This window comes from Rhinopithecus roxellana, chromosome 15 (genome assembly GCF_007565055.1).
Source record: "Rhinopithecus roxellana isolate Shanxi Qingling chromosome 15, ASM756505v1, whole genome shotgun sequence".
Classification (NCBI taxonomy): Eukaryota; Metazoa; Chordata; class Mammalia; order Primates; family Cercopithecidae; genus Rhinopithecus; species Rhinopithecus roxellana.
In genome coordinates, this window is record NC_044563.1 from 91,203,213 (window position 1) to 91,227,048 (window position 23,836).

Below are 23,836 nucleotides of genomic sequence, written 5' to 3' on the forward strand. Positions count from 1 at the left end.
TTCATCATTTATATCATGTATAACTTCCCAATGCAATCCCTCCCTCCTCCCCCCTCCCCATGATAGGCCCCAGTGTGTGATGTTCCCCTTCCCGCTTCAAGTGATCTCATTGTTCAGTTCCCACCTATGAGTGAGAACATGCAGTGTTTGGTTTTCTGTTCTTGTGATAGTTTGCTAAGAATGATGGTTTCCAGCTGCATCCATGTCCCTACAAAGGACGCAAACTCATCCTTTTTGATGGCTGCATAGTATTCCATGGTGTATATGTGCCACATTTTCTTAATCCAGTCTGTCACAGATGGACATTTGGGTTGATTCCAAGTCTTTGCAATTGTGAATAGTGCCGCAATAAACATACGTGTGCATGTGTCTTTGTAGTAGAATAATTTATAATCCTTTGGGTATATACCCAGTAGTGGGATGGCTGGGTCATATGGTACATCTAGTTCTAGATCCTTGAGGAATTGCCAAACTGTTTTCCATAATGGTTGAACTAGTTTACAATCCCACCAACAGTGTAAAAGTGTTCCTATTTCTCCACATCCTCTCCAACACCTGTTGTTTCCTGACTTCTTAATGATTGCCATTCTAACTGGTGTGAGATGGTATCTCATTGTGGTTTTGATTTGCATTTCTCTGATGGCGAGTGATGATGAGCATTTTTTCATGTGTCTGTTGGCTGTATGAATGTCTTCTTTTGAGAAATGTCTGTTCATATCCTTTGCCCACTTTTTGATGGGGTTGTTTGTTTTTTTCTTGTATATTTGTTTGAGTTCTTTGTAGATTCTGGATATTAGCCCTTTGTCAGATGAGTAGGTTGCAAAAATTTTCTCCCATTCTGTAGGTTGCCTGTTCACTCTGATGGTAGTTTCTTTTTCTGTGCAGAAGCTCTTTAGTTTAATTAGATCCCATTTGTCAATTTTGGCTTTTGCTGCCGTTGCTTTTGGTGTTTTAGACATGAAGTCCTTGCCCATGCCTATGTCCTGAATGGTACTACCTAGATTTTCTTCTAGGGTTTTTATGGTATTAGGTCTAACATTTAAGTCTCTAATCCATCTTGAATTAATCTTCGTATAAGGGGTAAGGAAAGGATCCAGTTTCAGCTTTCTACTTATGGCTAGCCAATTTTCCCAGCACCATTTATTAAATAGGGAATCCTTTCCCCATTTCTTGTTTCTCTCAGGTTTGTCAAAGATCAGATGGCTGTAGATGTGCGGTATTATTTCTGAGGACTCTGTTCTGTTCCATTGGTCTATATCTCTGTTTTGGTACCAGTACCATGCTGTTTTGGTTACTGTAGCCTTGTAGTATAGTTTGAAGTCAGGTAGCGTGACGCCTCCAGCTTTGTCCTTTTGACTTAGGATTGTCTTGGCAATGTGGGCTCTTTTTTGGTTCCATATGAACTTTAAAGCAGTTTTTTCCAATTCTATGAAGAAACTCATTGGTAGCTTCATGGGGATGGCATTGAATCTATAAATAACCTTGGGCAGTATGGCCATTTTCACGATATTGATTCTTCCTATCCATGAGCATGGTATGTTCTTCCATTTGTTTGTGTCCTCTTTTATTTCACTGAGCAGTGGTTTGTAGTTCTCCTTGAAGAGGTCCTTTACATCCCTTGTAAGCTGGATTCCTAGGTATTTTATTCTCTTTGAAGCAATTGTGAATGGAAGTTCATTCCTGATTTGGCTCTCTGCTTGTCTGTTACTGGTGTATAAGAATGCTTGTGATTTTTGCACATTAATTTTGTATCCTGAGACTTTGCTGAAGTTGCTTATCAGCTGAAGGAGATTTTGGGCTGAGACGATGGGGTTTTCTAAATATACAATCATGTCATCTGCAAACAGGGACAATTTGACTTCTTCTTTTCCTAACTGGATACCCTTGATTTCTTTCTCTTGCCTGATTGCCCTAGCCAGAACTTCCAACACTATGTTGAATAGGAGTGGTGAGAGAGGGCATCCCTGTCTTGTGCCTGTTTTCAAAGGGAATTTTTCCAGTTTTTGCCCATTCAGTATGATATTAGCTGTGGGTTTGTCATAAATAGCTCTTATTATTTTGAGGTATGTTCCATCAATACCGAATTTATTGAGCGTTTTTAGCATGAAGGGCTGTTGAATTTTGTCAAAAGCCTTTTCTGCATCTATTGAGACAATCATGTGGTTCTTGTCTTTGGTTCTGTTTATATGCTGGATTACGTTTATTGATTTGCATATGTTGAACCAGCCTTGCATCCCAGGGATGAAGCCCACTTGATCATGGTGGATAAGCTTTTTGATGTGCTGCTGAATCCGGTTTGCCAGTATTTTATTGAGAATTTTTGCATCGATGTTCATCAGGGATATTGGTCTAAAATTCTCTTTTTTTGTTGTGTCTCTGCCAGGCTTTGGTATCAGGATGATGTTGGCCTCATAAAATGAGTTCGGGAGGATTCCCTCTTTTTCTATTGATTGGAATAGTTTCAGAAGGAATGGTACCAGCTCCTCCTTGTACCTCTGGTAGAATTCAGCTGTGAATCCATCTGGTCCTGGACTTTTTTTGGTGGGTAGGCTATTAATTGTTGCCTCAATTTCAGAGCCTGCTGTTGGTCTATTCAGGGATTCAACTTCTTCCTGGTTTAGCCTTGGGAGAGTGTAAGTGTCCAGGAAATTATCCATTTCTTCTAGATTTTCTAGTTGATTTGCGTAGAGGCGTTTATAGTATTCTCTGATGGTTGTTTGTATTTCTGTGGGGTCAGTGGTGATATCCCCTTTATGATTTTTTATTGCATCTATTTGATTCCTCTCTCTTTTCTTCTTTATTAGCCTTGCTAGCGGTCTGTCAATTTTGTTGATCTTTTCAAAAAACCAACTCCTGGATTCATTGATTTTTTGGAGGGTTTTTTGTGTCTCTATCTCCTTCAGTTCTGCTCTGATCTTAGTTATTTCTTGCCTTCTGCTAGCTTTTGAATGTGTTTGCTCTTGCCTCTCTAGTTCTTTTAATTGTGATGTTAGAGTGTCAATTTTAGATCTTTCCTGCTTTCTCTTGTGGGCATTTAGTGCTATAAATTTCCCTCTACACACTGCTTTAAATGTGTCCCAGAGATTCTGGTATGTTGTATCTTTGTTCTCATTGGTTTCAAAGAACATCTTTATTTCCGCTTTCATTTCGTTATGTACCCAGTAGTCATTCAGGAGCAGGTTGTTCAGTTTCCATGTAGTTGAGCGGTTTTGATTTGAGTTTCTTAATCCTGAGTTCTAGTTTGATTGCACTGTGGTCTGAGAGACAGCTTGTTATAATTTCTGTTCTTTTACATTTGCTGAGGAGTGCTTTACTTCCAATTATGTGGTCAATTTTGGAATAAGTGTGATGTGGTGCTGAGAAGAATGTATATTCTGTCGATTTGGGGTGGAGAGTTCTATAGATGTCTATTAGGTCCGCTTGGTGGCAGAGATGAGTTCAATTCCTGGATATCCTTGTTAACTTTCTGTCTCGTTGATCTGTCTAATGTTGACAGTGGAGTGTTGAAGTCTCCCATTATTATTGTATGAGAGTCTAAGTCTCTTTGTAAGTCTCTAAGGACTTTCTTTATGAATCTGGGTGCTCCTGTATTGGGTGCATATATATTTAGGAGAGTTAGCTCTTCCTGTTGAATTGATCCCTTTATCATTATGTAATGGCCTTCTTTGTCTCTTTTGATCTTTGATGGTTTAAAGTCTGTTTCATCAGAGACTAGGATTGCAACCCCTGCTTTTTTTTGTTCTCCATTTGCTTGGTAGATCTTCCTCCATCCCTTTATTTTGAGCCTATGTATGTCTCTGCATGTGAGATGGGTCTCCTGAATAAAGCAGACTGATGGGTCTTGGCTCTTTATCCAGTTTGCCAGTCTGTGTCTTTTAATTGGAGCATTTAGTCCATTTACATTTAAGGTTAATATTGTTATGTGTGAACTTGATCCTGCCATTATGATATTAACTGGGTATTTTGCTCGTTAGTTGATGCAGTTTCTTCCTAGCCTCGATGGTCTTTACATTTTGGCATGTTTTTGCAATGGCTGGTACCGGTTGTTCCTTTCCATGTTTAGTGCTTCCTTCAGGGTCTCTTGTAAGGCAGGCCTGGTGGTGACAAAATCTCTAAGCATTTGCTTATCTGTAAAGGATTTTATTTCTCCTTCACTTATGAAACTTAGTTTGGCTGGATATGAAATTCTGGGTTGAAAATTCTTTTCTTTAAGAACGTTGAATATTGGCCCCCACTCTCTTCTGGCTTGTAGAGTTTCTGCCGAGAGATCTGCTGTTAGTCTGATGGGCTTCCCTTTGTGGGTAACCCGACCTTTCTCTCTGGCTGCCCTTAAGATTTTTTCCTTCATTTCAACTTTGGTGAATTTGGCAATTATGTGTCTTGGAGTTGCTCTTCTCGAGGAGTATCTTTGTGGCGTTCTCTGTATTTCCTGAATTTGAATGTTGGCCTGCCCTACTAGGTTGGGGGAGGTCTCCTGGATGGTATCCTGAAGAGTGTTTTCCAACTTGGTTCCATTTTCCCCCTCACTTTCAGGCACCCCAATCAGACATAGATTTCGTCTTTTTACATAATCCCATACTTCTTGCAGGCTTTGTTCATTTCTTTTTCTTCTTTTTTCTTTTGGTTTCTCTTCTCGCTTCATTTCATTCATTTGATCTTCAATCGCTGATACTCTTTCTTCCAGTTGATCGAGTTGGTTACTGAAGCTTGTGCATTTGTCACGTATTTCTCGTGTCATGGTTTTCATCTCTGTCATTTCGTTTATGATCTTCTCTGCATTAATTAGTCTAGCTGTCAATTCTTCCACTCTTTTTTCAAGATTTTTAGTTTCTTTGCGCTGGGTACGTAACTCCTCCTTTAGCTCTGAGAAGTTTGATGGACTGAAGCCTTCTTCTCTCATCTCGTCAAAGTCATTCTCTGACCAGCTTTGATCCGTTGCTGGCGATGGGCTGCGCTCCTTTGCAGGGGGAGATGCGCTCTTATTTCTTGAATTTCCAGCTTTTCTGCCCTACTTCTTCCCCATCTTTGTGGTTTTATCTGTCTCTGGTCTTTGATGATGGTGACGTACTGATGGGGTTTTGGTATAGATGTCCTTCCTGTTTGATAGTTTTCCTTCTGACAGTCAGAAGGACTGTCTGTTGGTCTGTTGGAGATTGCTTGAGGTCCACTCCAGACCCTGTTTGCCTGGGTATCAGCAGCAGAGGTTGCCGAAGATAGAATATTGCTGAACAGCGAGTGTACCTGTCTGATTCTTCCTTTGGAAGTTTCCTCTCAGGGGTGTACTCCACCCTGTGAGGTGTGGGGTGTCAGACTGCCCCTAGTGGGGGATGTCTCCCAGCTAGGCTACTCAGGGGTCAGAGACACACCTGAGCAGGCAGTCTGTCCGTTCTCAGATCTCAACCTCCGCGTTGGGAGATCCACGGCTCTCCCCAAAGCTGTCAGACAGAGTCGTTCGCGTCTGCACCGGCCCTCGCTGCTTCCCCTGTTGGTCTTCAGCTGTGCGCTGTCCCCAGAGGTGGAGACTACAGAGACAGGCAGGCTTCCTTGAGCTGCTGTGAGCTCCACCCAGTTCGAGCTTCCCAGCGGCTTTGTTTACCTACTTAAGCCTCAGCAATGGCGGGCGCCCCTCCCCCAGCCTCGCTGCTGCCTTGCGGATAGATCGCCGCAGACTGCTGTGTTAGCAGTGAGGGAGGCTCCGTGGGCGTGGGACCCTCCCGGCCGGCCAGGTGTGGGATATATTCTCCTGGTGTGCCTGTCTGCTTAAAGCGCAGTATTGGGGTGGGAGTTACCCGATTTTCCAGGTGTTGTGTGTCTCAGTTCCCCTGGCTAGGAAAACGGATTCCCTTCCCCCTTGCACTTCCAGGTGAGGCGATGCCTCGCCCTGCTTCAGCTCTCGCTGGTCAGGCTGCAGCAGCTGACCAGCACCGATTGTCCGGGACTCCCTAGTGAGATGACCCCAGTACCTCAGTTGAAAATGCAGAAATCACTGGTCTTCTGTGTCGCTCGGGCTGGGAGTTGGAGACTGGAGCTGTTCCTATTCGGCCATCTTGCTCCGCCCCCGAACCTACTTCTTAGGTTGGTAGGACAACCATACAGAGAGGAATGCTTCTAGATAACTGTAGATAATAGTAATTTGACTGTACATCCTAGCGGGATAGAATCTAAAGAAGAAATGCAAAATAAATTAAACCACTTAATTTATCATATCATTGGTGGTAGCATTCTCATTAATATGCTGAAACAGTCTTGTGCATTCTGGGGAGTAAAATAAACAAGTACCTATGCTGTTGTCATTAAGAACCAGAAATTTTGGCATAAAAGAAAGGAAATATAGATGTAAAATTGATGAAGTTAAGTAAAATTCTGCTGTCCTAAGTTTGAATGAGAAAGATCATCATGAATGCCTGAAATATTTTAGCTCTATATTAATAATTATTTCTAGTTCTGACTACTGAAAAGACCTAGAAACATGGACCAATCCAGTAGCAATGAGCATGTCTAGTACCCAGATTGTGGATTTAAATACCATTTCTCACTAACAATAAGCTGAGTTCCTTAGGGAAGTAGCTAATTACAAGTCTGGAGCAGGAAATGTGTAAGATGAGCCTGGAACCCTCCTTGTGGCAGGGAAGTCATTAAAGAGTCAAAAGGACCCATGGACAAATGTCAACAGGCTCCCAATGGACAAAGGGAGAAAATTTGTAAGTCAATAAGGATATTAAATGTATGCAAGGATAATTAATTGAAATACATATAATATGTTTAAACCCATAAGTTCACAAGGATACTAAAAAACTAATTGGTCCCCTTTGGAGGGTGGTTGAGAATCAATTCATTATTTTGAAAGCTATTATAGAAAGAACTATTTATCCTGACTTTTCCAAAAGAACTTATTTGTACTTCTGGGTAACCAATGAATGGATTATTGTAAATGTCTCTACAGGAAGTATTTCAGCTAATAAATGAGGAAAGAGAAATAAAATTAAAATATTACTATTTGGTAACCCCTAATGAATTACTGAATCTAGGCAATAATCAGTAATGATGGTTAGCATCACAAATGGGAACACAAGTAGACATCATTTACTTCATGATGGAAGTACACAAATACTGATGAAATATTCTTGCTACAAAATTGAACCTAAATCTCTAGATTTAACTACCAATTTAGATGAAATATATGGGACAGAAGGGCCTGTTAAATGACATCAGGGGAATGTAATCAAGAAATCTAGACTGTGAGAATCTCTGCAGGAAAAATGACCTGATCTCTTCAAAAATAAATTACAAGAGGGGGAAAAAAAGAGATGGAGAAAGATATTCAGTAGATTATGGAGACTGGAAAGACAAATGTAACCAACTGAATCTTGATTCAAGCAAACAAATTGTAGAACAAAACAAAAACTTATGAGAGAATTAGAAAAATTTGTATACTTGAATATTTGACAGTATTACAGTATTCTTTTCAACTCTTTTAGGACTGAAAATAGCATCATGGCCATGGTTCTTTAAAAGTCCTTATCTATTTTGGATGCATACTGAAATATTTTTGATGAAATGATACGATGTCTGGGATTTCCCTCAAAATAACTAGAGTTAGGTGGGGGATTAGGCAGAGGTAAAGATAAAACCAAATTGGCCATAAGTTGACAATACTGAAGTAAGGTAACAACTACAATGGTATTTATTTTACTATCTCTCTGTTTTGGTATATATTCGATATTGTCCATAAGAAAGAGTTTTTTCTCCTTTTTTCCTTAATTTTTTTTCATTATTTTTTCTAAAAAATGGGATACATGTGCAGAAAGTGCAGGTTTGTTCCATAGGTATACATGTGCCATGGTGGTTTGCTGCACTTATTGACCCATTCTTCAGGTTCCCTTCCCTCAACCCTCAACCCCTAACAGGCCTTGGTGTGTGTTGTTCCCCTCTGTGTCCATGTGTTCCCAGTGTTCAGCTTCCACTTATGAGTGAGAACATGTGGTGTTTGGTTTTCTGTTCCTGTGTTAGTTTGCTGAGGATGATGGCTTCCAGCTTCATCCATGCTCCCGCAAAGGACATGTTGTCATTCCTTTTTATGGCTGCATAGTATTCCATGGTGTATATGTACCACATTTTCTTTATCCAGGCTATCATTGACGGGCATTTGGGTTGGTTCCATGTCTTTGCTATTAGAAATAGTTCTGCAGTAAACATACGTGTACATGTGTCTTTATAGTAGAAAGATTTATATTCTTTTGTGTATATGCTCAGTAATGGGATTGCTGGGTCAAATGGTGTTTCTGGTACTAAATCCTCGAGGAATCACCACAGTGTCTTCCACAATGGTTGAACTAATTTACATTCCCAGTGTATAAGCATTCCTATTTCTCCACAGCCTCACGAACATCTATTGTTTCCTGACTTTTTAATAATCACCATTCTGAGTGGTGTGAGATGGTATCTCATTGTGATTTTGATTTGCATTTCAATAGAGAGTTTTTTCAAGTCTCATTTATGATAAAGTATCTGGAATATGAAGAACAATACCTACATAATATATTCCTTGTTTTAGAGGACAGACAAACCCAGGTTAAAACTCCATTTCCCATAAGAGGAACTCTGTCATGTGTAATTCTTGAAACTGCAGAAACTGAAAAGAGCAATATGATCTGTCGCTGTCCCCTGGAAACAAAGGTATGTACATAAACCTAGATTTAGCTAATCGTGTGCTCTCACTCAGGACTTCTGACCTTTGTTAATGTCACCAAAACCCAAGCAACAGTGCCCAGTACCCAGTGGTAGGACCATCTAGTCATGGCAATAGGGTCAGAGGTATTTTCGCAAATAGACTATTAGGACCATGTGGCCTTGACTGTAGTTTCTGCTGTTTAGCCTCTCTTGGTTTTTGCTCTTTTTCTGAATCTGCTTCTTTGAAAAACAAATTAATTCTTTGAGATACCCATGTCCTTCCAAGAAATTTATTTTCTCTTTAAGTTAGGTTGAGTCAGTTTTCTTAGCTTGCAGCACAGATTCCTGAGTGTCATTTGAATAAAAAGTTAAGCATGGCTATAATACATATAAATTAATGTGTGCTTTAAAAAGTAAAGCACTATATAAAATGTGTGGTAGTATTTTTATGCACATATGCATCTACATGTGTAATAGATACGATGATATGTTTGTATAGAGAACTGTATGAGGTTCTTAAATTAATTTCTTATCTTTACTGTTAAAAATAATGATTAGAATAATGAGATAATAAAGCATAAGAATGAATTACCTTTTTGACCAACATAAACATTTTTAATCATATAACACTATTAGGATAATACTCTCTGACTTGCCTTCAGCATTTGATTGCTGTGTGCAATAAATAGGATAATTGTAGGGAAAGGATTTTGAAATATACATGAAAGGTACTGCTATGGTTATTTAGCTGATATAGAAGCAGCAGATGAACCCAGTGTAGGGGGTAAGGGGGTTTTTGATATCTAGTAACTTCGTAATTTGTGAAGTATACTCCTATTGTGTCCACACTTTCTTTGCTTCTTTCATCACCCATGCTCTGTGGAATAGCCATTGGCATTTTGCCAAGGCATGCATAGGTATTAGGTTCTCCATGAGTGAGGAAAATACCTATGAGAGGGGATGAAAACTGGCAGACTAGGACAACAGAAAGACTTAATGAGTTTAGACACTGTCCGAGGTACTGAGAAATCTCAGATGCACTTCTGCTTTATTAAGCTATTCTATAAGGCTAGCCAGGTAAGGAAACCTTAAAAGATTCCTTGGTTCTCCCAAGGCTCAAAGTGGAGCCAATCAGCTTCACTTCCTCCTGTCCTACATGTTACTCAGCTACACAGGAAGAGGGACAGAATCACAGCAAGGGATTCCACTCCCAATTAGATCTTGTGATGAGGCTTAGAAAAAGCAGTTAAAAGGGGCAAACTGGCACTAGGGAATGAAGAATAATAACAATCGTCCAGTCTTAGAAGCAGATAGTAAAAGGTCATCCCGGAGGATGAAAATCTGTTTAAGTGTCATTATAATAGCAGATCATATTCTAAAGAGGCAAATGATTATGCATATCCCAAGATAGAGATTCTAAAATGCCAATAAGAAACCCCAAGTGGGTAAAGCTTAGATATTCAGAGAAGGAGTCAGTGACTTGCAGATATGTTCAAGTGGGTGTCATTCCAACAGCAAGTCCTTTCTGGGAGACTCTCTTCTCTGTAATACATTTCTAACAGCTCAATCCAATCAGGAGTCATTCACAGCTGGGGCAAGATGGAGAGGAGAGGGGTCTTTTCTCTGGTTGCCTGCTCTGGACACCACAGGTGGGGCACTGGCTGTGGTTGTAGTGGCATTCTTCCCCACCACCCCCTACTTGTTTGGTTTCCATTCCAGAAAGGTGAAGACAGCCAAGGTGAAGACAGCCAAGATTCATGTTAAAGAAGTGAATTGAATTTAAAGCATAATAAATAGGCTAGGCTTTCTAATCAGTTTCTCCATGTCCATTCCATAAAACTGAGAAGTTGCCTATTTCAGTATTAGAAATTTAACAAGTTTTACATTTTCCATAGAAATCTTTGCATACGTGTATTTTGTCTTCTTGAATAAGTATACAGAATACAACGGAGACCTTTTTCATGACTCGGAACTGTTATTAAGATCATTAACAACTGTGCCCCACTGTGTTGTGCTATAAACCTAAGATCTGCCTGAATGTTTAGCTCTAGAAGAAAGAGATCCACTTGATCATGGCGGATAAGCTTTATGATGTGCTGCTAGATTCGGTTTGCCAGTATTTTATTAAGGATTTTTGCATCAATGTTCATCAGGGATATTGGTCTAAAGCTCTCTTTTTTTGTTGTATCTCTGCCAGGCTTTGGTATCCGGATGATGTCAGCCTCGTAAAATGAGTTAGGGAGGATTCCCTCTTTTTCTATTGATTGGAATAGTTTCAGAAGGAATGGCCCCTGGGATGCAAGGCTGGTTCAACATATGCAAATCAATAAACGTAATCCAGCATATAAACAGAACCAAATACAAAAACCACGTGATTATCTCAATAGATGCAGAAAAGGCTTTTGACAAAATTCAACAGCCCTTCATGCTAAAAACTCTCAATAAATTCGGTACTGATGGAACGTATCTCAAAATAATAAGAGCTATTTATGATAAACCCACAGCCAATATCATACTGAATGGGCAAAAACTGGAAGCATTCCCTTTGAAAACTGGCATAAGACAGGGATGCCCTCTCTCACCACTCCTATTCAACATAGTGTTGGAAGTTCTGGCTAGGGCAATCAGGCAAGAGAAAGAAATCAAGCGTATTCAGTTAGGAAAAGAAGTCAAATTGTCCCTGTTTGCAGATGACATGATTGTATATTGAGAAAACCCCATTGTCTCAGCCCAAAATCTCCTTATGCTGATAAGCAACTTCAGCAAAGTCTCAGGATACAAAATCAATGTGCAAAAATCACAAGCATTCTTATACACCAGTAACAGACAAACAGAGAGCCAAATCATGAATGAACTCCCATTCACAATAGCTTCAAAGAGAATAAAATACCTAGGAATCCAACTTACAAGGGATATAAAGGACTTCTTCAAGGAGAACTACAAACCACTGCTCAGTGAAATAAAAAAGGACACAAACAAATGGAAAAACATACCATGCTCATGGATAGGAAGAATCAATATTGTGAAAATGGCCATACTGCCCAAAATAATTTATAGATTCAACGCCATCCCCATTAAGCCACCAATGACTTTCTTCATAGAATTGGAAAAAACTGCTTTAAAGTTCATATGGAACCAAAAAAGACCCCGCATTGCCAAGACAATCCTAAGCTGAAAGAACAAAGCTAGAGATATCATGCTACCTGACTTCAAACTATACTATAAGACTACAGTAACAAAACAGCATGGTACTGGTACGAAAACAGAGATACAGACCAATGGAACAGAACAGAGCCCTCAGAAATAATACCACACATCTACAGCCATCTGATCTTTGACAAACCTGACAAAAACAAGAAATGGGGAAAGGATTCCCTATTTAATAAATGGTGCTGGGAAAATTGGCTAGCCATAAGTAGAAAGCTGAAACTGGATACTTTCCTTACTCCTTATATGAAAATTAATTCAAGATGGATTAGAGACTTAAATGTTAGACCTAAAACCATAAAAACCCTAGAAAAAAACCTAGGTAATACCATTCAGGACATAGGCATGGGCAAGGACTTCATGTCTAAAACACCAAAAGCAATGGCAACAAAAGCCAAAATTGACAAATGGGATCTAATTAAACTAAAGAGCTTCTGCACAGAAAAAGAAACTACCATCAGAGTGAACAGGCAACCTACAGAATGGGAGAAAAATTTTGCAATCTACTCATCTGACAAAGGGCTAATATCCAGAACCTACGAAGAACTCAATCAAATTTACAAGAAAGAAACAAACAACCCCATCAAAAAGTGGGCAAAGGATATGAACAGACACTTCTCAAAAGAAGACATTCATACAGCCAACAGACACATGAAAAAATGCTCATCATCACTCGCCATCAGAGAAATGCAAATCAAAACCACAATGAGATACCATCTCACACCAGTTAGAATGGCAATCATTAAAAAATCAGGAAACAACAGGTGCTGGAGAGGATGTGGAGAAATAGGAACACTTTTACACTGTTGGTGGGATTGTAAACTAGTTCAACAATTTTGGAAGACAGTGTGGCAATTCCTCAAGGATCTAGAACTAGAAATACCATTTGACCCAGCCATCCCATTACTGGGGATATACCCAAATGATTATAAGTCATGCTGCTATAAAGACACAGGCACAGGTATGTTTATTGCAGCACTATTCACAGTAGCAAAGACTTGGAATCAACCCAAAGGTCCATCAGTGACAGACTGGATTAAGAAAAGGTGGCACCTATACACCATGGAATACTATGCAGCCATAAAAAAGGGTGAGTTTGTGTCCTTTGTAGGGACATGGATGCAACTGGAAACCATCATTCTCAGCAAACTATCACAAGAACAGAAAACCAAACACTGCATGTTCTCACTCATAGGTGAGAATTGAACAATGAGATCACTTGGACACAGGAAGGGGAACATCACACACTGGGTCCTATTGTAGGGAGGGGGTGGGGGTAAGGATACCATTAGGAGATATACCTAATGTAAATGACGAGTTAATGGGTGCAGCACACCAACATGGTACATGTATACATATGTGAACAAACCTGCACGTTGTACACATGTACCCTAGAACTTAAAGTACAATAAAAAGAAAAAAAAAAAAAAAGGAGATCCAAGCTGCTGTGCTGCTGGACACCTGTTACCTATTCTGTAGTCTTTGGGTTCAAATAATTTGCATAAGTTTGGAATATTTTTGTTCCTTGAAAGCTTGGCAGCATTTGATGGTAGAACCATCACATCCTAATTTTCATTTTTCAGAATATTTTAAACCACTGATTTAATTGCTTTAATGGCTGTAGGATAAATTTGCTTTTTAAAAATTTCTCTGTGTCAGTTTTTAGAAGGCATACGTTTCTATAAATTTGTGCTTTTCATTCAAGTTTTCAAATTTTGGCATAAACTTGTTCATAATACACTCTTATCTTTTGAGTGTATATTGTCTGTAGAAATGTCCTCTTTTCCATTCCCATTGTTGTTTATTTGTTCTTTCTTGATAAAGATTTGTCAATTTGATTAGTATTTTCAAAGAACCAAGCTTTGGCTTTATTAGTCTATTTCATTAATTTCTGTTCTTTATTATTGTCATCTACTGTTTTTATTCTGATATTTTTCTAATGGCTTATATTGTGTTCTTAGCTCATTAACTTTTAACTTTTCTTTTTGTATAAAAGATGCTATACAATTTATCTTAAGTATTATTTTAGCTATATTTCATGTAATGTAATATGTAGTATATTTATCACTCAGTTCAAAATATTTTCAAATGTTCAGTATAATTTATTATTTGACCTATAAATTATTTAGAAGTGTGTTTCACAATATGTAAAAATACGACTTTTGTCTATAATTTTTGGTTGTGAATTTCTAAATTAATTATATTGTGGTCAGATAACATGTTTTATATGATGCTGATCCCTTAAAATTTGTTGACTCTTGTTTTATACCTCAGTATGTGGTCAACTTTCATAAATATTCCATGAGTTCTTGGGAAAGAAAATGTGTTCAGCAGCTGTTATATGTAGTGTTCTATATGTGCCCATTAGCTTCAAACTGTTAATTGTGTTGGTCTATCAATTACTTGGGAAAACTATTAACATTCTCAATTACGTTAGTGGAGCTGTCAATGTATCCCTGTAATTCTGTCAGTTTTTCCTTATGTAAATTAAGGTTGTGCAATTAGGTGAATAAAAGTTTATAACTGTTATATATGCCTAATGAACTGTACATTTAACATTTTGTAGAAATAGTCTTTACTTACACTAAAACATATTGTAACAGTCTTTCTTTTCTAATGTTAATGTAACCACTGCAAGTTTCTTTTGATTGACATCTGCCTGTTATGAGTTTTTATCTTTTTAGATTTCAACATTTCTGAATTATGTTTTAGACATATTTCTTATAAATAGCTATTAAAAAGTTAAATCTACTCTAAAATTACTTGTCTTCTACTTTGTCCGTGTACCATATTTACTAACATATTTGGGGTTTTTCTATCATCTTATTGTATGCTTTTTCTTTGCATGATCTATATTTCTACTTCTCTCTTGCATAACACTTTTACACTTTATTTTTCTTCTATTACTTTGGAAGTTATACTTTCTATTTTTATGATTTTTATGACTTTCCTGGAAATTCTAACATATTTACTTAAGTTACCAAAATTTAAACAATATCCTTTCCATCCTTGTTAACAATGTAGGTATTTTAGAACATCTTGAGTCCAATCACTCCCTCCCAAGCTATATGCTATTGTCATCATATATTATAGTTTTAATAACTCCACAAGACACTACCCTGTATTATTTGTCATCAATATTTCTTTATATTTGCTCATATATGTACCACTTTTTGAGGTTACTCATCTTCTTTTGTCTCGGACTTCCTTCTGGGATCTTTTTTCTTAAGCCTGAAGTGTATCATTCATAACTTATTTTCTTGAGTTCTTGTTAATGACAAACTCTATCAGTTTTTGTGTATCTGAAGATGACTTTATTTTACCCTAGTTTTTGAAGGATGTTTTAATTGGGCATACACTTATACGTTGACAATTATTTTCTCTAGTGTAAGGAAGACATTATATCATAGTCTTCTGGGTCCCATTGTTACAGTTGAAAAGTCAGCTGTTATTCTAATTATTATTGACTTAGGTCATGTATCTTTTCTCTTTGACTGCTGTCAGATCTTTTATTTGTCTTTGATATTCTGTAGTTCCTCTATGGTATATCTAAATGGGGATATCTTTATGTTTACCTCACTTTGGATGGCATGACTTCTTAAATCTGAGGATTGGTGTCTTTTATCAGTTTGGGAAAATTTTAAGCCCTCATTTATTTAAATATGGCTTTTGCCTAACCCTCCATACTGTTTTCTCAGTATAGAATAGAAATCCTCTCTGGAGAAAAGGATCATCTCTGCTTGGAATTTTAAGATATTAAATCCACAATTTCAATTCTACATGTCTTTTAATATTTTTTCACAATTTTTTCTGGGTCCCTTGGGCTCATTTTGAATGATTTCTTTAGATCTATTTTCCAGTTTCTTAATTTTATTCCTTTAATAATATTCACACAGCTATTCTGCCCATCTGTTGAACTTTTAATTGCCATTTTTACATTTTTCATGTTTGAAATTCCATTTTTATCCTACTATGACTGATTATTTTTATAGTATCTTGCTCCTTATTCATATTTTCAATCTCTTATTTTTCTAAGTGTATGATATAACCTAGTTTATATTCCGTGTCTGATGGATTCAAAAGTTGGAGACTTTGTGGGTCAGGTTTGGCTGTCCACTGATATTGCTGCTTTTTTCCTTGTCTGTTTTGTGATGTTTTTAAAACTGTAAATTCATATTCCTTAAAACTCTCCCTGTGGGAATTGTGTGGCCTGGGTTAAAAGGCTCTTTCTCCAGAGAGGATTTCTATTTTATACTGAGAAAACAGGCCTTTGGAGTCCCAGCTTTACGGGAAGTAAGGCAAGCCTTTGGCTTTCTGTTCTCTGTATTCTACGAAGCCGAGAAAACACAAACTTAAATGTCACCAGGTTCTCCATATAGAATAGCCTCAACATTTCTCCAGGTTCCTACTTTGGCTTACTTTTTTGGTCCCTAGGTTGGTTTCCCAGGGCTCTTATAACAAAGTATCACAATCTGGATCACCTAAAACAGCATAAATTTATTCTCTCACAGCTCTGGAGGCCAGAAGTCTGAAATCAACATATTGACTGGGCTGTGTTCCCTCACAACCCTCTAGGGAAGGATCCTTCTTTGCCTGTTCCAGCTTTCGATAGCCCCAGGTGTTCCTGAGCTTTTGACATCATAACTCCAATCTCTACCTCCACGTTCACATGGTGGTCTTTCCTTTATGTTTGCCTGTGACTAAATTTTCCTCTTCTTATAAGGACATCATCAGTCCTGTTGGATTAGGGCCCATCCTAATCCAGCACAATTGTATCTTAACTTGATTACATCTGCAAGGACCCCGTTTCCAAATGAGATCACATTCACAGGAGGTTAGGACACATTGGGGCTGGGGGCACTGAATTCAAACCATAACAGTCTCCAACAATTTCAATCCCTTGCCAGCCCTTAAATGTTTTCTTATGCATTCTAGCACTTTTACAGTTATCATTTATATAATCTTTCTGTTTTCTATTCAATGTCAGCTCTTATTTCTCACTCATTTCCCTGTACTTGGCCACAGCAGCTCCTTCCTTTTTCTCATTGTGGTGCAGACTTACAAATCAGAAAAAAAAAACAAGACAAAACAAACAGACAAAAAAAAAAACAGAGCACAAAATAAGAGTAAGGCTTTAAATATGGACTCAGTAGACATAAATGTGAATAAAGTAGAAGATAATTACTGCAGGATGTTGCAATATCTTTTTTGAGATGGTGCTCAAAGTACTTTTATCACTAGATCACTGTGGTATATCTGTCTAGTCCTCAAATCATAAAGATCTGGGGCTGAATCCTTTCTCTACCTCTTACAAGGTACATGACCTTGAGATATACATAAGCTCCTAATTTCACAGTATCATCTGGAAAAAAAACCACTATTACAATCATAGTATTTTTAGGGTGTTTTGTGGATGGATGACGTAAGTGCCAATATAACCCATGGCACAAAGCAGGCATTTAGTAGTTGCACAAACAACTTTCTTTCTGTGTTCCAGATAGGTAAGGACTTTGAATAATTTGCCTCTGCTTAAGCAAAGGGTGAAAAGTGATGTCTTTCATATTGATACACAATCCTATGGTGTAATTAGGGCAGGTGTGCTACTTTATAGAGGAAACCGAACCATTGAAAAGTTAACTCATCAAACGTGAAAGAAAGACAAATAATAATAACCATACAAAAGGAGAAAATCTGTTTTGCTGATGATCAGTGGTTCTGTAACCCTTAAAGGAGGAACTGAAATTCAAATGAACCCATCCCTCCCATTTGTAATTAGTTTTGCCAGCTAACAGCTTGTTGGTTCTCTGCTTTAAATGCCACCCTTTCTTCAACTCCAATGACACTTCATCTCTGTCAACTGAGAGGGAAGAGATGGAGGAAAAAAAAAAAAACCAGATATCATTGTAAACTGTATTTTAAACTCTGTACATGAAATCACTCAGAGACATTTTAACTTGTATTTGAGAGCCTCACCAGGCCCACACTCCAGAATAGCTTTATAACTTTATAATCTAAGGAAGGAAAAGCCAGAAATCTGCACTCTGTGATTGACTCACACACATGTTGGAAGCAAAGTTCACAAATCTAATTCCTCTCTCCATTCCTGCACATTTTTACCCAGAGAACACAAGCGAATGGAGGCGGTCCAGCCCACTCAGAGAATTCCTGACAGCAGCTCCTCGTGAAAAATATTATGTTTGGGGTGAGCATCTATCCAGGAGCAGTGCTGAAATGAGATGGCGAGGACGCAAATGGGGAATAAATGGCCGATGTAGAGAGAGCTGCAGAAACGAGGGTGATTATGCAGGGGCTGTCCTCTATGAATACATTAGCTCCCCAATAAGTCCATGCATTTTGACTGCTTCCAAAGCAATTTCTCAGGGTTTCAGTGAATACAGGTGTCTGGAAGTGGTTTCTAAGCTCAGCTTCAGAGAGGCTGTTCATGTCGCCAGTCCTCAAAGCCCTAGCATTAAGTCTGGGTGGTGAGTCGGGCCCCACACAGTGCCTGTCACATCATTGCAGGCATCGTAAGATGCTCCTTGTTGGCCGGGCGCGGTGGCTCAAGCCTGTAATCCCAGCACTTTGGGAGGCCGAGGCGGGCGGATCACGAGGTCAGGAGATCGAGACCATCCTGGCTAACACGGTGAAACCCTGTCTCTACTAAAAATACAAAAAATTAGCCGGGTGTGGTGGCGGGCACCTGTAGTCCCAGCTACTCGGAGGCTGAGGTGGGAGAATGGCATGAACCCGGGAGGCGGAGCTTGCAGTGAGCCGAGATCGTGCCACTGCACTCCAGCCTGGGCGACACAGCCAGACTCTGTCTCAAAAAAAAAAAAAAAAAAAAAAAAAAAAGATGCTCCTTGTGGGTGCCCAATTTCCCCTTCAGGTCAGGGGCAAGGACTGTTGCCTGCCTGGTGGGGTGAAAGGTTGAAGGAGGTTAGAGGTTAGAGGAGGGTGCATCCACACTACAGTCCTTCAGCAGGAATTGAGTATCAAGAATTGGAGACATCAGATGTAGACATTAAGGCCAAAGGTGCCAGAATAGGGCCAGTAGGTGGAACCAGGCAGATGAGGTCTGCATGGATGTGTGAACAGGCTGGCAGTGAGGTGGAGCATCTCAGATAATCCCTATGGACACCAGTAGGCACAGGGTTCTTTCCAAGCATCGGCAAGCCTGGAGCATGTGGGGGTGGCTGACTGCTGCAAGTTCCCCATGGAGAAGACAGTGGGGGCCATCATGGGGAGGACGCCCTGCAGTTCCAATACTGGGTCTGCCAAGGACAATCCCTGGTCGTAGAGGTGGGCAGGCTTCCTTCTAGGACAAGATCCTTCATTGTATCCATCATCGCATTCCTGCCTAACACCAGGGGACCTAACAGGAACCTCAGATAGGAAAGAGGGCTTCATCGAAGATTTATGTTTTCACTAGCCAAGGGGAAAGAGCCAGAAAGCCTAGGAAATGTTCCCGTAGGATGAGAAATAACATAGAGCCTCTTGGGGATCCATGCCATGAGCTGATGTTGGAAAAAACCTTGTACTTTGGGGCGGGAGAATGGCATGAGGCAGGAATGGGCTGTGGGTCTGGCTAGCGCCTGGGGTCAGAAAGCAGCCTGCAGTGAGCCTGACTTCATCTTGCTGTTTATACACCCTGAGTTTATTTCCCTGGGCTCTCTCTTAACAAAGTGTTTGGGAATGTTCTATGGGCCACTGTGGAGAAGACAGAGAGTGTTAGAGTGAGAAATCCCAAGGGAGCTGACTCAGGGTCACTCTTGTCCAGCCACCCTCGATGCCTGTTATTGCTTCCTGGAGCACACCTTTGCTTACTCCGATGGACCTCAGTTTGATTTTAAATGAGGCTGTTCCCTTGAGTTAGCAGCTCAACCTCTCCCATGCTCCCTCCCCCAGCCAAGCAGGTTCTGAAGTCCTCTTCTTCCTGAAAAGTCAAGAGGCTCCACCCTGTGTCTTCCCAATCCCAATCACACACACGTGGACCAGGGTTCAGGACTGGACGTTCTGAATCAGTCTGTAACCCTCAACCTTAAACCCCATTTCTCCACCCCAGACTCATTACCCTGGTGGGAGCTGAGCCGAGCCCTTTGAGTGAGAAACTCCACTCACCCTGATCCCAAGCTCCACATTCTCGCCTCCGTAGACTTCCATGCCTTCGTCCAGCAGGCCAATCTCCTGGAAGTACTGCCGGTCCACGATGAAGCAGCCAATGAGGGCGGGGCTCCTGTAGGGGCAGGGGAGATGGGCCAGTGGTGAGCAGAGAGGCTGTCTGGTGTGGCTGTCTGAGGAGTAAGAGCAGTAAGGCCTTACTGTCAGGAGGATCTGGTGCTCTTCCTTCCTTTGCTGCCAGAGCTAGTGTGAGCCTTGTTCCTGGAGTGGCCCCTGGGTCTGGCCTCACCCAACCACTCCAGAAAGGCTGTTTCCTCCAGGCAGTGGGCAGACAGCTGCCATCCTGGGATCAGCTATTAGTGGGGTGGTGCTTGTGTGTGTGTTAGCTTTGAGAAGTGGTGCTCAGCCTGCCAGTCTAGGTTGACTGTATCTCTAGCTGCCCTGACCCTGACCTCTGCACAGTCAGTCTCTGTTCCTGCTTGGGAATGCATACTAGTTTTCCTACCCTTCCCCAACTTAGGATCTGTATGTCATCCTTGGTCCACTTAGAAAGATTAGCTGGCACCAGGTTGCAAAGGGTTTTGGGTAGCAGGGTAAAAAATTTGAATTTTATCTGCAGGTAAATAGGTGTCCATGAGGAATTTTAAGCAAGACAGTGGTGTAAGCAGATCTGTGTTTTTTAAAGAGAATAGTCAGGCAGCTGTGGGTGACTGACCAGAGGGGAAGGGGTGGGAATTGAGGGGCCCAGCTGGGAAGCTCATTGCTGTATCCAGGTGAAAAATGATGGAGAGCTGAGTCAGAGTATCAGGAACAGAGACAGCAATTGTTTAAAGACATATTTTGATGTAAAATCAGCAGAACTTCAAAACAGATGAACTACACAAGGGTGAGAAAGGGGGAGGAACCTGGATGCCATCTGGCTTTCTGGCTCGGGTGACAGTGGGTTTTGGGCCACTCATCAATACACGGGCACAGGAGAAGAAGCTGGTTTCAAAAGAAAGAAGCTTTGGTGGTGGAAAAACTGACCTTAAGGTACCTGTGTGACACCAGGAGGAGAGAGCCAACAGGCAGAGCTTAGGTACATGGCCTGAGTCTCTAATTCAACAGGGTTCTTAGGCTGGAACAACCTGCCAACAGCTATGGGGTCCAGGAGCTGGAAGGCTTTTCCTTCCTTGAGGGCTGTGAGCTTGGGTCTCACCAGCTCTGTGCAGACACCCAGTGCAGCACCTCACAGAGAACGATTCACATGAGGTGAGTCAGCATGAGAGCACCAGGCTGCTTCTCTGCTGAGAGCACTGCTTATGTAGTGACGTTGAATTGTTCTACTGCTTATTGCTATCATTTCTAGCCCTTGCCTGGCTGGATGACTTGGTGGGAGTGGGGGAATAAAAGGAGAAATGAAGGTTCCTCAGGGATGAGAAAACTATCAGTCAATCACATGTAAATGAACCCATCTTTGAAAATGGAAACTTATCAAGGTGGAGAAAGGCGATTTTGCAGGCCATTTCCCTGGGATACAGGAGGCTGCTCAGGCAGAGACTGGCACCCTGAAGCCACTGCTTCTCTTCCTTTCAAATCACTGCATTTTATTCTAAATGTCTTCACCCTTATAGACCTGCAGGCATCCTGGGAAGCTAATCCACCACTCCTAAAGCAGCCTGAGACCCTGCTGTGGTGGAGGTAACAGAACTCAGGCCTTAGAGGTAATCTCTCTGGGAAAAATCACCCTTCTGGGTGTGTGTCTCTAAGAGAAGTTTCCTAGCCTCTCTGAGCCTCCGATTCCATGTCTGTAACATAGGATCCATTCTAACCTCACACGGACTAAATTAAAACACTTGAAGCCTCTGGGACATAACTGGCACTCAAAAGGTCATTTAAAAAGGTAAAAAGATGCAATTGTGCACTAAGTCTAGAAGATCTCCTCTTTAAATATGTGATGATTCAGAAACATCAGGCTGGCAGAGTGGGGTCTTGGCATTTGCCTCTGCATTCCTAAGTGTTGGATATGACAGGGCACGCTGGAAAAATGCTTTCAGGATACACAGTAAGGGACCTTCCTCAAACTGACAGTTCAAGCCAGGTAATGAACAGAATCTGAAACAGTTACTCTGAGATGAGCACAGGCCACCTCAGTGGTTTATTATTAACCGGCTAGGGTATTAAGTGGATTCTATCAGCATGAAAGGGTTATTGATTTACACCTTGCCTCATTCCTGAAAGGATTAGAAATAGCTTATAAGAAAATTTAAAATACATAGAAAACCATAAATAGATAAATGTCTAGACAGACCTAAAGATTGCAACAAATTGGAATGCATGTGTAGACCAAGGTCCTCTCTCAATTGTTCTTAAAGTAGACATGAAAGTTTGCCTTTGCGTTTCCTGTTGGTCAAAGTGGAAAAAACATACATGGTCTTAGAAACAAAATGTACAGTTCTCATGTGAAAATGTCATATTAATTGATTCCCTGGGGACAGCAAGGCTTTCTTTGACTGGCAGTCAGTTTGAAAGAAATTTCTCATGTGGATTTTCTTAATGGGGTCACCTGGTGACTTAGTGAACAGCCATCACAAAGACATCTCTTTAGAATACACTAGAAGATACTGCTGGGCTCTTTTTATGACTTATGCCATGTGTGGGCAGAGCACTAAAGTATAGCTTGAAAGAAAAGGGAGCTCGGATGGGCAAGATACATTTGTATAAATCACAGCTTTCTGTGGAGCTGTCTTCATCTGGGAATAAAACCAGGAATGTTCGTCCAAAAATCTTCCATAAAAGTTATTTCCCTCAACCAAGTTTTTGATAAAAATTGAGTGATAGAAAATTTGAGGTTGAGATGACATTGTCTGGCAAGGACCTGGAATGCAGGCTTGCTGATTAAGACTGGACTGATACAGTTAGAGATGAACAGAACAGAAACAGTTAATGTCAATGCAGTCTTCTGCAGGAATGCTCATTGCATGGGGGCATATTTCCCTTCAACAGCATTCATCAGGCCTAGGAGCAGAAAACAGCTACACCAGTTCTGAGCTCAACAGTGGACAATAGAGGGGTGAAAACTAGCCACTGAGTCTAGCTTCCGTGGGTGGATCTTGGCTCTACTGCCCAGAGCCTTTGGCAGGGCCATTCTCCTCTCTCAGTCTTGCTCTCTTCATTTTGTAAAACAGGGATGAGACACGAGTGGTCAACAGGTTATGATGATGATTAAATGAGCCAATGCATGTAAAAGACCCTTGTACATAGCAGACTCTCAGCAAATGTTTAACAACACAAAATTGTGGCAGGAGCTGAGCAGAGTAGGTAACACGCAACTTCAGGTGTTTAGGTGGTGTTTTCTTCTATTCCATTTTAAGTGTGAGTATATTTTTTTTCTTCTGGCGAGGAAAAATGTGACCGTAAGTAATAATGACTGACATTCAATTAAATTTTTCATACCCTTTCTCCCTCATGTAATACAAAACAACATGAGCTTCTAATCTCTTTAACTCCAAAAACTGTGCCCTAGGCCACCTTCTGGTGCCTTCTGTTTTGTAACGGGCAGAACTTTGCAGGGAGCATAAAGACACCCACTGTATCATCAACATAGACAGAAATAGGCTGGGCTCAGTGGCTCATGCCTGCAATCCCAGCACTTTGGGAGGCAGAGGTAGGTGGATCACGAGGTCAGGAGTTCAAGAGCAGCCTGGCCAACATAGTGAAACCCTGTCTCTACTAAAAAATACAAAAATCAGCCAGGCACGGTGGAAGGTGCCTGTCATCCCAGCTACTTGAGAGGCTGAGGCAGGAGAATCACTTGAACTTGGGGGGAGCATGGGGCGGAGGCTTCAGTGAGCCGAGATCA

The 23,836-nt window shown here is 40.5% G+C and overlaps 1 protein-coding gene across 3 annotated transcripts in view; it reads right to left on the reverse strand.

Moving 5' to 3' along the window:
• GALNT18 (polypeptide N-acetylgalactosaminyltransferase 18) overlaps nucleotides 1–23,836 on the reverse strand; it is a 360,974-nt gene that overhangs the window by 90,219 nt on the left and 246,919 nt on the right. For all 3 annotated transcript variants that reach the window (XM_010364608.2, XM_010364609.2, XM_010364610.2), the window contains exon 6: nucleotides 19,996–20,110. In XM_010364608.2, coding sequence (XP_010362910.2) covers nucleotides 19,996–20,110 — 115 coding nt within the window. The remainder of the gene's footprint in view (nucleotides 1–19,995; nucleotides 20,111–23,836) is intronic.